Source organism: Sminthopsis crassicaudata, chromosome 3 (genome assembly GCF_048593235.1).
Source record: "Sminthopsis crassicaudata isolate SCR6 chromosome 3, ASM4859323v1, whole genome shotgun sequence".
Taxonomy (NCBI): Eukaryota; Metazoa; Chordata; class Mammalia; order Dasyuromorphia; family Dasyuridae; genus Sminthopsis; species Sminthopsis crassicaudata.
In genome coordinates, this window is record NC_133619.1 from 316,578,723 (window position 1) to 316,593,582 (window position 14,860).

The window sequence follows — 14,860 nt, forward strand, 5'->3', positions numbered from 1 at the left end:
TGTCTAATGGTCAGGAAAATACGGGGAAACTGAATTTTTTCTATCTTACTATTTTCATTGTAAACAAAAGCAGAGAACAAAGGGAAGTTGCTATGAAATGGAAGGATGGTTCATAGACTCCCTTTTGAGAAGCAAATAAAAGTCTTAATTGTAATATGTGCAAAGAAAACAAGAAATGACATTCCAGGGGAGACAACATATTGGTTCATTTCATTGTAGTGCTTATCAAGATTTGTAGGAAGACTACCAAGAAGATAATTGTAGCATATGTGCTGGTGTCTATTGTTGAAACAGATAATTTATAAGAGCTCCTATTAAATTGTGAGCTCCTTAGGAGCTGAGACTGTATTTTGTCTTTTTAAATAAATTCTTACTGATGATACTACATTATCTTGGACCCTCCAAGATAGTCTTTGATATTTGGTGACTGATGCAAAGATAGGTAGGAAGAAGTTGGTGAACAATAAATTGGAACGTTTTGCTTTTGAATATCAACCAGAGAAGCCAAAAGCATATATGCTATACTAATGCATTTGTTGATTCATCTGGTGAACTCTGTCAGAATAATTCAAGCTAGAACAAAGTAAATAATTTAAGGGGACAAGTGACTGAAGAGAAGAGGATGGTATGGAATTAAGGTGAACAAAGACAATGCAAAATGTTTAGTGGCCTTTTTTTTTTCCATTATCAATAATACTAACAGTGGGTTCCCAATTTAAAAATCTGAAAGAGGGGAAAACCAATAAGCAAATTGTCTTTCACCTGGTCAGACAGTGATGTCTAAAAAAGTATTATCTCTGTGCACTTTGAATTTATATTATATCCTCTCCTTGTGAGTCCCCTTGTCCCCCTATACTATTTGTAATCTTGTGTTGTTTTGAATTATTTTGACAGCCCACTGCTTCTGCTTCATGATAACTGCAAAATCCATGTTATAAATCTTTATATAATCTGTGTACCCTTGCAACAGTGCAATTCTTTTAAACCATCCTAACCTGTTCACTATACCTCTAACCACAGTGGATTTTCCAACCCTTTTTATCCCACACTAAAACTCTCACTACTCCTCTTCTTTCCACTCTCTCATCTGAGAAACCTTGCCTTATCATTTTACAAAAAAGAATTGAAGTCACTTACCAAGTGCTCCCTTTTTCTTATCATCTTGTTACTCTGATGTCTTCCCCCGCCATCTCCATCACCCTTGTCTCATATGAAAAGATGGCCCTTCTTGCCAAGATCAACCCCCCCTCTACATGTGTAAATGGACCCATTCCATCTTGTCTTCTCTAGTAGATTCCCTCCTTTTATCTTCAGTCTTTTCTTATACACTGTTTTCCTGATGACTTGCCAATGTACCTTTCCCCCTCACCCTCAGACAGCCCTTACTTGATCTGTCCATCCTTCTTGATATTCTCTTCCTTAATTTGTGTGACACTATATTTACCTGGTTCTAGTAATTTGTTTTCATTTTTTTTCAAACCAGAGAAATGTTATAATGTACATAATAGTATGCTAGTACATGCATATAATTTATGAATGAGTAAATGAAGACAGTGGTTTATATAATTTATTATTTTTTTAACTAATAAGGGTACACAGTTTTTAAAGTTTAGAGACTGACACTAAGTGACAAATTAAATTATGCATTACCCTACTTGCATACATAATACAGTAAGAAACTAGCTACTCATGGTATTTAAAAGGATCTTTTCAAACTTTCAAGGGGGATCATTTTTGATAATTTAGCAGAATTAAGAATATTATATATAAAATCTTTATTTTGTACTTTTTGCTTTTGGAAAAAAGTATGTAATAAATTTCATAGACAACTTTTAAGTAGTTCTGCTTTTTTTGTTTGTTTCTACTTATTTTCTTCTATGACTTTAATACATTTCAGTGGCCTTTTTGTTATCAATAATACTAGCTAATATTAATACCAATTAAAAAAAAACAGAAAGAGGAAAAGCCGACAAACCATTTTAGCAGTCAAACAAAAACAGTTCTACACAATGGTCATATTCAAAAAAGTATGCCTCTGTGCATCTTGAGCCCATCATCTCTTTGTAAGGAGGTAAATAGCAAGCTTTTTATCATCAGAAGAACTCTAAAAATATCCTTGGTCATTGCCTTCATCAGAGTTCTTAAGTCTTTCAAAAGTTGCTTTTCTTTACAGTGATGTCCTATAAATTATGCTTCTCATTCTACTCACTTCATTTTGTATCAACTTTATGTACCCCATTTTTCTTTTCAATTTTCTTTCATCTATGTATGTCCTGTCTTATTGGTTATGTGACCTGGATGTTTCATTGGATTCTGTGATCATTATTCCATTAGGTTTTTGCTAAAAACAGATACATGAAAGCCTACCTCCATTGAATTAGAATCTTGGTGAGACAGCTCTACTAACTTTGTGTAAATATTATTCTCCATCACTCTCCTTTTTCATTGACTTTGCTTTAATGCTGGCCATTTAGGTTTCTGTTTTCATCTCTTCTTTATTATGTTCTTTCTCTTTTCCTAATAAAGTTTCAGTTATTTTTATTCAAATGACTCCAGAATTTATCTGTATTTTCCACCCCAAGCTATTTGACCCCCATTTTTATCTGCCTCCTGAAGACTTTTATGCGGGATGTTCCTCTTGAATCTCAAATTAAACATGTCTAAGCCTAAGCTTCTTTAAACCATATTCCTACCTGTTTTGATTTCAGAAGCGTTGTCAATGCTTCTTTTTTCCTTCAAGATAAAAATCTAAACAGTTGTCTAAGTCCCATCAGTTTGACCTTTATGATATTTCTTAAGTTCTTTTCCATTCTTCCTGATGCCATTCTAGGTCAGGTATTCATGATATAACTCTCACTTAGACAATTTTGTAACCTCTTAATCACTTTCCTTTCTCATCTTTCCTCTTCCCAGTTAATAGGAAACACTCTTGGCAGATGAACTTTTTAATACACAAGTCTACCTTACCATTCCCCTACCTAGAATTTTTGTTAGTTTTTCACTGACTTGTTTATCATGTTAGTTTTTCACTGACTTGTTTATCATTATCTGGTACATTTGAGCAAAGGTCTGTGATGAGAAAGTTTAAAAAAAAAAGAAAGAAAGAAACTAGGTAGGATATGTCGTCATTGCCCTTCAATCAGCGACCTCTTTATTCCAACTTTTGTCTCTTGTTTTGCCTCCTCCTGTGCTTTGTGTCATTGTTCATAAGCATATATAATGACCCTATGCTGCCATGCTTCAAAAGAGAATGGGTTAGATTGAGTTTATTGCTCAATCCACATTGTTGAAGATATTTCTTTGTATTTTTGTGTTGATATTGTTATACTTAATTCAGTAAGTATTGCTAGACATTATATGGCACTATGTGAAATGCTAAGGATTTAGAGATAATGAAAAGTCAGGCTGTAAAAGCATATTATTATGATGTCTGATTTGAAGCAGCATAATTTTAATGTTTTTGTATGTAATTTTCTATAATAACATTTTTCTTTATGTAATATGTTTTGGTAACAAGTAATGAAGGGTGAGGTAGGAGAGAAGTGGGACAGAAAGAGGAAGGGGTTGAGATAGGTAGGAGTTTTTAATCCTGGCAAGACTTCTAGAACAAGGAATTCAGGACTAGAACTTGAGCCTTCATTTAAAAATTCTCTCATTTTTTGAAGGCGAAAATCTAATTGGGATTTCACAGATGTCTTCAGTTTTAATTAACTTTACTAATACTTTACTTTTTCTTGTTTTAGGTGCCTTAGCTGGACCAATTATTGTGGAACCGTATGTCACAGCAGTGTGGGGGAAGAATGTTTCATTGAAGTGTATAATTGAAGTAAATGAAACTATAACACAAGTTTCCTGGGAGAAGATTCAAGGCAAAAGTTCACAGACTGTGGCAGTTCATCATCCTCAATATGGATTCTCTGTTCAGGAGGCCTATCAGGGGAGAGTCTTATTTAAAAACCATTCACTTAATGATGCAACAATTATTCTCCGAAATATAGACTTCTCAGATTCTGGAGAATATATATGTAAAGCAGTTACATTCCCATTAGGAAATGCACAGTCAACTACAAGTGTAACTGTACTGGGTAGGTATATTTGAATATTGTCTACAAATATGTTGTATATAGTAAAAAATTTTCCAAGGAAATGAAATAGTTGAAACTTTAGAGTAGTACTGAAGTCTGAAGTTCTTGTAACTCTAAAGTCTTCATTATATGTATTGGTAATTTTATATGAATTGTGTACATTTAATATAATGTTAATTTTTTTATTAATTGTTTAACATTTAGTTAAACATTTTTCTTGGTCATGTAGTTCTGAACTTGAGTTGTTTCAGCTTAACAGTTAAGTATTCCTTTTCTCTTAGCATTTCCATTTTTAATTGACAAGTGCTCTAGCTATTTTGGACTAGGAGGAAAGAGAGGGAGAGGGAGAAGGGAATGTTTGTGTGTGACAATCAAAAATACTGTCTTGAACAGTTCAAACGTTATTTGCACATCAACTATTCATAGTAGTTTTCTAAAGTAGAAACAAAAATGAAAAAAATACAACTAGTTAAATGTCTTAGTATTGCTATGATTATTAAGTATCTAAAAATATTTAAGTAGGTTCTGCTGTTAGTGATTTGCAATTTGTGAAACAACAGGATATTTTCAGATAACTAAATAAACATGTAATATATTATCTGCAATATATTTGAAATAATGGAATTTGTTTTTAAAGTAAAATTTGTTCTTAGATCTGGATAAATTTCTTGAATATTATTTATTATAAAGTATAATCTTTACTGCATTTGCTGTGAAATGTTAGGAATGTTATCTTTAATTACAAAATCTGTGAATTACTTTAGAGAGATTTATTTTTAGAGAAGTACAATTGTAATTCTTGGAAATAAGAGAATAAATCAGTTATAAGAAAGCTTTCTTGAGAATTAAATAAATTGTTCTTTGGGAGGACTGATTAGATATTTGGACCACCATTAACTATATAACTGGCAATCATTTAGTTAAAATGCATTGAAAACTAAAAAATACGATTTTTAAAAAATTCAAATAATAATCTTTGACTCTACCTTTCTCATAACTTTAGTTTTCACTTTTTTAGCTTTCTGTATTCTTTTAAATCCATTATCTTTTTTCAGAATTGAGTTTGAAATTCCTGAATTGGGGGGCAGCTAGTTGGCGCAGTGGATAGAGCGCCAACCTTGAATTTAGAAGGACCTTAGCCTCAGGGAAAAAAAAAAAAAGAAATTCCTGAATTTAAAAAAAAAATTCAATTTTATATTTGAGATACCCACTTAGCAGTGAAAGTAATGAATTAGTGAAATAATTAGTATAGAAAAGTTGACTTTTAATGTAATTGTGCTATCCTGGAGGACAAATTGGTGACTTGTTGAAACAGCAGTAACTACTACTACTGTTTAACTGATCACTGCTTACTCCAACCCCACAGCTACTCCCCAGTCTTGTTCTTGTTTAGCTTCAACTCATTTAAGAGCAGTATCAATGAGCTCCCAACCAGAATTATAGCTGGAACTACCAATTCAGGTAATTACTTTACATATTTGTCACTAGAGGTATTTTCCTATTTTCTAATGCCCTTTTCTTTTAGGTAGATAACAGAAGATATTATAGATCCTGCTGCTTGCTTTTAGGATGTTTTAGAAATATTTATACAAGTAACATGGAGGAATTTGGGTAAATTCAAATTGGGGAACATGTCACTGTTACCTGTTTGAACAAAAATGAATGGGGGAAAAAAAAGCAAAACAACATGGCATATTACCCCTGATAAAGGAAAAAGGTTCTCTTCTAATAATGATAAGATGATGTTGGCAGTGGAAAATAAATCCTCTCCAGTGTTTGAAGAGTACAAACAAGTCCCTTGCTATGAGCAGTTGTTTCATAGTACCCTTAGCTTCACAGTTTATTCTTATTATGACTGAATCATTAATAGCAGTCCCAGAATATTGGGAGGTACCTCAGATCATCTAGTCTAAACTTAACAGATCTCATTCCATCTGACAACTCTTTAGTGAGGTGAAACCATTAATTCTTGAGGAAATTCTCTGCTCCCTTTTTAGAATTACAACTTACTAGGATTAGGATCTTTCTGTCTCAGACACCTTTACAAATACAAGCATCCAAGTTGTAAATATTAAGATTTATAGGAGAATTAGAGAATTCATTAAAGACTCTTTGTGTGTCTTTGTAATGGCCCTGTAAATTTGAAGTTTTTAAAATTTGACTTTCTACTTGGATTCATTTAAATTCAACATGCATTTAAGTTACTACTCTCTATGTAAGACCATATGAATACAAAAACAAAAGCAACAGCATGAGGAGCTTCCATTCTGTTGAAAGTAGAGAACAACACATGTACAGGTCTAGATTTTAGAATGGGGGGGGGGTTAGACTCACAAAGGAGCAAGAGGAAAGGGGTATTGGAGCCAAGGATTTGGAGACAAGAATTCTGAGGGAGAGAATGAGGAGGAGCATGTAAAAGGGGAGTGATTGCCACCTATAAATAACAGCAATACACCTCATCTAACACTTGTGATAAATATTTATCTTAATTTTTTTTCCACCATTGCTATCATTTCTGATAAAGGAAAACATTTTCTAATCTTAAAATTTAGGAAAAGTATAGATTGACCAGAGAACACAAAATACAAGTACATTCACTACAATGAAATTTCTGAAGGTATCATAACAATAAATATATAATGCATTAAAATGCTACATTTCTTTGGTATATGGGCATTCACATTCTCACATAGCTAGAGAATACTTTAACTGCATTTAATAGAGCAAAAAAGCATTTATTAGAGCAGAGTAATTGGACATCTCAGCTAGTATTCTTTGAACTGATGGCCTTTATAACAGATATTTTTCTGTATTATGAACAATTATAGATATATCCTCCCCTGTTTTATACTATTTGGTATTAGTGTAATTTAAACAAGTTTAGGAACTTGTGGATATTTTAGGTAACTTTTTCCATATAGATCTTTAGGTTTCAGATTTTTTTTTTTTAATGAATGCCTTGGTGCTGAGTAGAGTGCATAAATGTAAAAAAGTTCTGAAGGAACTTATTATGGTTAATATTTTAAAAAAATATGAAAAGTTAAACAGTGCAAGAAGCATGTGTATATGTGGTGTGCATATGTGTATGTCTATAAATATGTATATGTTCTACATGTGTTATGAAGAAAGCTATGAGTTCAGAAGAATATTAAAACTATTCAGTATATTTTTAATAGATGAACAAACTGAGGCTGTAAATGATCTCAAAAAGTTTTGATAATATTGGTGTCTTTTGTTTTCACCTCATTTTTGTTTCACGTACTACCCAGACAATCAGATTGAAGGCTCTGAGAAAGAACAATTATTAAGTGGAAGCATCTATTACAATTATCTGACCAGGTGCACAGTATTCTCTCTGTCTTCTTCGTTTCTGGGGGATAGCAGTTTATTCATGCAAATCTTTACATGATTCTCATATTTCCTCATATTTGTTAGTTTTTATTGTACAATATTTTTTCATGACATTCTTATGTGGGAGGATTTTTTGAAGCGAATTCCCAATCAATGTACACACAAGAAATGCTGATACTAATATGTAATAAATCTGTTTTCATGGGAGACTATTTCATGGGAGCCTTCAACTTGAAAACAATGAGAATAAAAAGGAAGAAACAGAAACAAGATCTATAGGAACATTATCTTCAAAATCGCTAGCAATGGTCTAGTTATTTTGAGCATGATTTAAAAATGAAACAAAATTCAAATTAATGAAAAACAAGTTTGTAGTCTAAATAAACTAGCAGAAATAATTTGACCATTATATAAGATATAGAAAAATGGCATGTTCCAATAAAAGATGGCATATAATTTAAGCATTTTGTTTTTTATAACTTCAGATGCCATCTCAACTAATTACTAATTGAAAATTTTGCTGGATGGAGTTTTTGGATAATGTTTAACCAAATAAATTACGTTAAAAAAGTAGTTTTTTCTTTGTGCTACTGTAATTAAATCTTAAAAATGATTCCTATTCAGCTAGGAGGTTTTAAAGGATTTTTTCTAAAGAATAGGTTAGTGAAGACAAAACTTTTCCTTTCACTCTTATGCTTTACGAAAAGCACTTGGCAGCTGAAGGGAGACAGAGGTTAGGGATAAAAATGGTGAGTTGGATGAAAAGGTGCTTTTCTTTTTGTGAAAGGAACAGAGGAATTCTGGTTGTCGGGTTTTTAAAAAATTAGTAAAGATTTCATGGAGGTAGCAGGATATAAAACAAAATTTTTAGTTTAGAGAACATTATCCTGGTTGAGTGGGAATGAGGGGGCGGGAAAGAGGGGAAGAGAGAGAGAATTGTAAGTTACTTTATGTAATCTAAAGGAAAAGGGAACGAAAAATGAGATCTCAAGTGTATGTTACAATTGACTGTAGAATGTTTACTTGATTCACTGTCCTTAAAATAGATATATTCTAGTAAGTAGTTCCTTTCTTTAAAAAAAATTAAGAAGGTTGAAGATATGAAACTAATAATGTTTTGTTTACATTTTCCCATGCTATTATTTTCCTAACAGTTATGATTATAATTAATAAATTATCATGTAATTATTCTAGGTGTTCTGTAATGCAAGCTATAGGCATGTGAGTATTGTACTCTTAGGAAATTATAACATAAAACAAATTTTTATTTGTTAATGCATGATGAGCACACAAAAATGGTTCTCTCATGAGATAGTATGAAAAGCATTGTCTATACAAAAATTATAGTCACCTTGGTAAATGGTTATTCAAGTGCTAGTGAAATATTGCAGTAGTGCAGTAGAGAAATTAGATTTGGTATTAGAAGAAAGGGTTTTAAGTCCTGCATATGGTATTACCTGTAGGACCAGGAATATCATTTTACTGCAAAGTGTCTCAGGATTCTTATTTATGAAGTGACGGATTTGGAATAGATGACCTCTACGGTCCTAACTTTGGAAAATCTATGATCTTATGGTAATAGTATGTACAAAGAACTGGATTAAAAAAAAAGAAACAGAAATGGGGATAGTCTTTTAGCCTCTAGAAACTTTGATTCTGCTTAGATTTTTATTATATTTCAGTAGTTTTTCAAAAAGAGTTCTGTTTCATCTTCTTAGAAAAGACTTTATGTATATTGTGGGAATTTAGACTTAATAGGATTGCTATACAGATCAGCTTTTGTCTCATCATTCACAAAGTAGCCATCCTGCATTTTTTTAGTCTTAGTATTGTTTCTCAACGGGTTAGGTGCAATGAATTTCTCTCAACAGATGGCATCTATCTGTGCTTCCACAACCCAGTTCTTCACAGGCCTTCCACCACTACTGTAGAGGCAGCTGATGGGCATAGGCTCTGCTTTAGATTCTTTTCACCTGGCAAACTCTTAACTACAAATGTAGTCTAAAGACCCAGTGGCTTCTGACAATTATTCAAGACAATCTTTCCCTACATCTCTACTCAGTAAATCAGTTGATAGGCTTCATCCCTGCTTAGTAATAATGAGGACTCTAGAAAATCTCCATGGAATGAACTTGAGGATAAGCAGCTGTATGTTGGATTTCTCTCTGCTTGTTATTACAGTCTTGGAAATTGAAAGTAATTTGGAAGAAATTGTTAATCACAAAACATTATTTATTTATTTATTTATTTAATTATCATTTATTTATTTATTCGTTTGTTTATTTATTTTTGCTGCTGCAATTGGAGTTAAGTAACTTGCCCAGGATCACACAGCTAGGAAGTATTAAGTGTCTGAGGGCAGATTTGAACTCAGGTCCTCCTGACTTCAGGGCTGGTGCTCTATGCACTCTATGTGCCTCTATACATAGTTTTTTTTTTTTTTTTTTTTTTTTTTACACTTGGAATACTATTTATATTTAGGAGTAATTGTGGAAAAAATGGGGAGGGGAGTTAAGTTGATCTACCAAATAGAAAATAAAAGAAATTTTAGGTTAAAAAATTCAAAGGAGAGGTATATATTTTAGACTGGTAATGTCTTCAAACTATCATTAAGGTGCCTGTTTCTTAATTTACCAATGAGTATGTTTAGAGTCAAATTTTGGGAGATTAGTATAAAATACATACTTTTCTGAAGAGTCTAAGACCCTCTGGAAGTGAGGATGGCTTCACATATGTCTCAGTGAACATCATAATACATCTTAGAGAAAATATAGGAAGGAAATATTTCTTTTTAAATTTACAGTACTGTTTTTGTAATTTGACTCTCATTTAATTTATTTAATTAATGAGTTGACATATTACTATCTAAGCATGTTTCCTTTAAAGGAAAACTATTATATAGAAATGTGTATTTATTAAATTATGAAAATGATAACTTTTTTGGTATTTCATAACTTGTTTATCACACAGAATAATTTATAAAAGATACTTAATGGTATTGTAGCCAGCACAGCTCTAATCTGGGGTATTTAAGTGAAATAATATTTGGGAGTTTAAAAGGCTTGCCTTCTATACTTAGAAGTAGAATTTAATTTAAGGGATTAGAAAATACTTTTATCTGTTATGGCTTTAAAGAATTGTATAGTCACTATGTATTTTAAAAATAAAATCACTTTGATAAGTATTATTTTCATTGCATGTTAAAACCAATTTTTTCCTATACAAATATAGCTCCAATTAAATAATAATACTGTCATAAAAGCTTACTTTACCATCATAGCACAGGGAGAAGTTGATCTTAGATTTTTAAAGGCTATGCCAGTGGAATTTGAGCACAGGAGAACATATTCCTTTGCTGGAAAAATTTCAGTTATAATCCTGCTGATGGGCTACATAGGTTACCCAAGAACCAACCTGACTATAGGATAATAAACTCTTTGGACAAAGTACCCTTTGAAAAGGTCCCCTATATGCAGTTATATAGAGAAGTTGTGATCTTTGTTGATTTTGAAGCTAGTGAAGTTACACATTATAAATAAACTGAAATGTTTACAGTGATTATTAGTGAGAAAACATGAATCAAATTCATAAAATTTTATTTGTAGTCAGCCTTTAGGAAATGAATACCTAAATTAAGATGTACCTATTTTTTAGAGTCAAGCAAATCCTGGTGTGAATGTATTTGAAACCAGGACTTATGACAAGATTTATTTCCAATCTCCTTTAACTGATAAAAATGGCAATTCACCTACAAAGCTGACAGTTGGCACTTCCTTGAAACTTAACAGCCCAAGAATGATATTAGGTGAATGTAAGTCACACATATTAGGACTGCTTGGTTTTGTTTATATATTAAAAAAAAAAACATTTATCTTCAAACTTAACACTTTTTTTTCCTCTAAATTTAACAGTTGAACCCACTGTGAGCTTAAAAAAGGGACCATATCCTTTAATTGATGGTGGAAATGAAACAGTAGCAGCCATTTGTACAGCAGCCACCGGAAAACCAATTGCACAGATTACTTGGGAAGGTGATCTTGGTGAAATGGAATCCACTGTAACTTCTTTTCCAAATGAGACTGTAACAGTTGTAAGCCAATATAAACTTATACCAACCAAATTTGCCCGAGGAAGACGTATTACTTGTGTTGTGAAGCATCCTGCATTAGAAAAGGAAATTCGATATTCTTTTATGCTGGATATACAGTGTAAGTAATATGTATATTTTAGAAATCATCATTCACTTTACATTCAGACATTTCTTGAACATCATCTAGAACATTTTAAAAGTTTTATACATATTTATATATATGTGTATATATATATTTTATATATATATATATATATATATATATATATATATATATATATATATATATATATATATATATATATATATATATATATATATATATATATGCTACGTATAATTAAGACATTTTGCTGACTTAAATTTTCTTCTAGGATTTTGTTTTATTTGACATTTTTACATAAACCTTTCCATGAACTTTTATTTTTGTACTCGCTAAACATTGAGTTTAAAAGAGGGACTCAGATGGATTGATTACATTTTGAAAATTTGCCTGAAAATTTTCATATTGGTAATAAACAAGTACCAATTTAGTATTTAGTTATAAATTCTCATTTCTTTCATATCCTACTGTAAATTGTGTAAAACCAGAAAATTGTTTTTTTTATTGTTTTGAAGGTGGTTATTCTGGTGATATTTAATTGAAAGAAATGAAAAGTTAGCTATTGAAATTGCTATACTTGTGACCTATATGATAAGATTTATGAATATCAGAATGAAGAATAAATATTAAAATAAGAGTATCTAGACCCTCCTCCTGTCCTCAGTGACATAAAAATTTGGTAGTGAACAAAAGTAAGATTTGAATGTGTGTGTGTGTCTACATACACACATATTGGGATTTTTGGTATACTCTGTCCTTGTCTTCTTGCTTGTTTGAACTTGTCTTAAATTTCGGTTTGGATTCCAAAATAAAAAGGACAAAATCATTATATGGAAAAAAAAAAAAAAAAAAAAAAAAAAAACTAGAGTATAAGATTTGGTAGGTTTGCCATTGATTTTCCTCTTCACTCTTGAGGACTGAACCTCAAAACCCCTGTGTCTCTCTCTAGACCTTCCTCTACAAATGAGAGGGAAGGATTAAATAATCTCTCAGTTTTGCTCAAACTCTGAAATTCTAACTTTAGTTATTCGTATTTTCAAAATATTAAGAAAAAAATAAATTATTGAAGAAATGAAAAAGGTTTCCTTTTCCTATTCTTTTTTAGTTGGTTTTCATGAAAATATATTTGGAGGTGATCTCTCTGGCCCTTAAGTTATTTATCAGAAATAATCCTTTAGTCTGATGATATTAAGAATGAGATTGTTGTGTACCTACTGACAAGTGAAGGTGAAACTTTTGAATACATTAAAATTAAGTTAAGGGCTAAATTCACATACTTCCTCTTTCTTGGGACCATGGATAATTCACTAGCCTCTGAGTCTCAAAAGTGCTTTTTCTGCTTTGCTAAAATTAACCCAAATTACATTTATAAAAGTAAATTGAAGGGGCAGCTAGGTGGCGCAGTGGAGAGAGCACCAGCCCTGAATTCAGGAGGACCTGAGTTCAAATTTGGTCTCAGACACTTAACACTTCCTAGCTGTGTGACCCTGGGCAAGTCACTTAACCCCAGCCTCAAAAAAAAAAAAAAAAAGTAAATTGGAAAACATTATGTTTTATATGTATTATAATTTTCTTGTTTGAAGTTTAGATCTAAAAAGTCCTTAGAGTGGTGAAGAGAGTTATAGGAGTCAAGGGGCCTAAATTCAAATATTGGTTCTGCTGCTTTGTATATTTGTGCCTTTGACCCAAGTCCCTTAATCTGCTTGAGTTTCAATTAAGGGATTATACCTTTAAATATGTGGGTCTGTGATATTTTGATCCTACTTAATGTTTTTAAATTTTCAACTGACTTCTAGAATGATATTAGTTAAATAAAAAATTTAAAACCTTTTCTTGTCTAAAACCACCTTTTCTTCTGTCCTCTCATATGACATTGAAATATCTGTGATCAGATTCAACCCTATTTTCACTTCTTTCAGATCTTAACATTCTATTCAAATTTATACCCAGACATCCAACTTGATTGCTAATAATCTTCTCTTCTCCCTCTATTATTACTTCATTTTGTGATCTCATCAGCTTCTATAGATTTCATTATCAAATCTGTTGATCATTCTGAAATCTACCTGTCATGAACTAGTCTTTCCACTGACCTCTGGTCTCAAATCTCCAATTGCCTTTCAAATATTTCTAGTTAGATGTTCTGTAGATGTTCATCTTAAACTAAGTCCAGAGTAAAACTAATGTCTCCCTCCTGTTTTCCCTATGACTGTGACAGTCACCACTATTTTTCCAGTCCTTCAAGCTCACAAACCAGGAATTATCTTCAACTTTTCACCACTTTTTTCCACCTCCTCCCTCCAATTAATCTTTTGCCTGGGCTTCATTTCACCTTGTGGCATCTCTATACACCACCACCATAGTGCAATGCTTTCTCATCTCATGTCTGAAATATTGCCTAGCCTTCTGGAGGGTCTGCCTGCCTCAAGTATCTTCTGATCCATTCTATTCTCCATTTAACTGCTAAAGTGCTTTGGGGCCAATTAATTCCCTCCCCCCAAAACCTCATGCAACAACAAAACCAACTATTGCTCCCTAATTCAGAATCCTTTTGGTGTTCAAAGTCCTTGAAAATCACTCTTTGCTTTTCCTTACTCTTTCCCTCATGATTGAGGCACTCCATGTTATAGCTCTGGAAATTGTTTTTGGCTGTCTCCCATGCTTAGAATGTTTTCTTTCCTCCTTTTTGCCTCCTGACTTCCTTTAGGTCCCAATTAAAATCCTATCTTCTGTAGAAACCTTTCCCAATCCTTAATTCTAGTGCCCTATACCTTTAATTACTTCCTATTTCTCTTCTATATAGCTTCTTTATATATATTTAGATAGATAGATTCCTTTTTAGATTTCAAACTCATTGATGGGAGGCGCTGCTTTTTGACTCTTTGTATTTCCAACTCTTAGCTCAGTAACTGAAACTTCTTAGTAAATGTTTATTGACTGACTAGTAAGGGTGGTCATTGATAAATGAAATCAATTTGTAACTGCTTCAGAGATCCATTTTCCTCATTTATTACTAAATGTGAGCATTATATGCAGGTATGACACCCATTTTAATTTCAGTTCTGAAAATGTTCATAGGAAAAAAAAATGGAGAAAACAGATAATTGAATCTTATTTTTTGTCTGCATAGCCTTCAAAATTTCTTAACTTTTTATTAAACTCACCTATTACAGGACCCATTCTTAGATACTGTTTTAGTATCTTTTTTATCCATCTAAAATTTTCTGTAAG

The 14,860-nt window shown here is 32.0% G+C and overlaps 1 protein-coding gene across 9 annotated transcripts in view; it reads left to right on the top strand.

The window, feature by feature from the left end:
• NECTIN3 (nectin cell adhesion molecule 3) overlaps nucleotides 1-14,860 on the top strand; it is a 182,990-nt gene that overhangs the window by 26,280 nt on the left and 141,850 nt on the right. For all 9 annotated transcript variants that reach the window (XM_074301139.1, XM_074301146.1, XM_074301143.1 and 6 more), the window contains exons 2-3: nucleotides 3,744-4,085; nucleotides 11,348-11,644. In XM_074301139.1, the coding sequence (XP_074157240.1) occupies nucleotides 3,744-4,085; nucleotides 11,348-11,644 (639 nt within the window). The remainder of the gene's footprint in view (nucleotides 1-3,743; nucleotides 4,086-11,347; nucleotides 11,645-14,860) is intronic.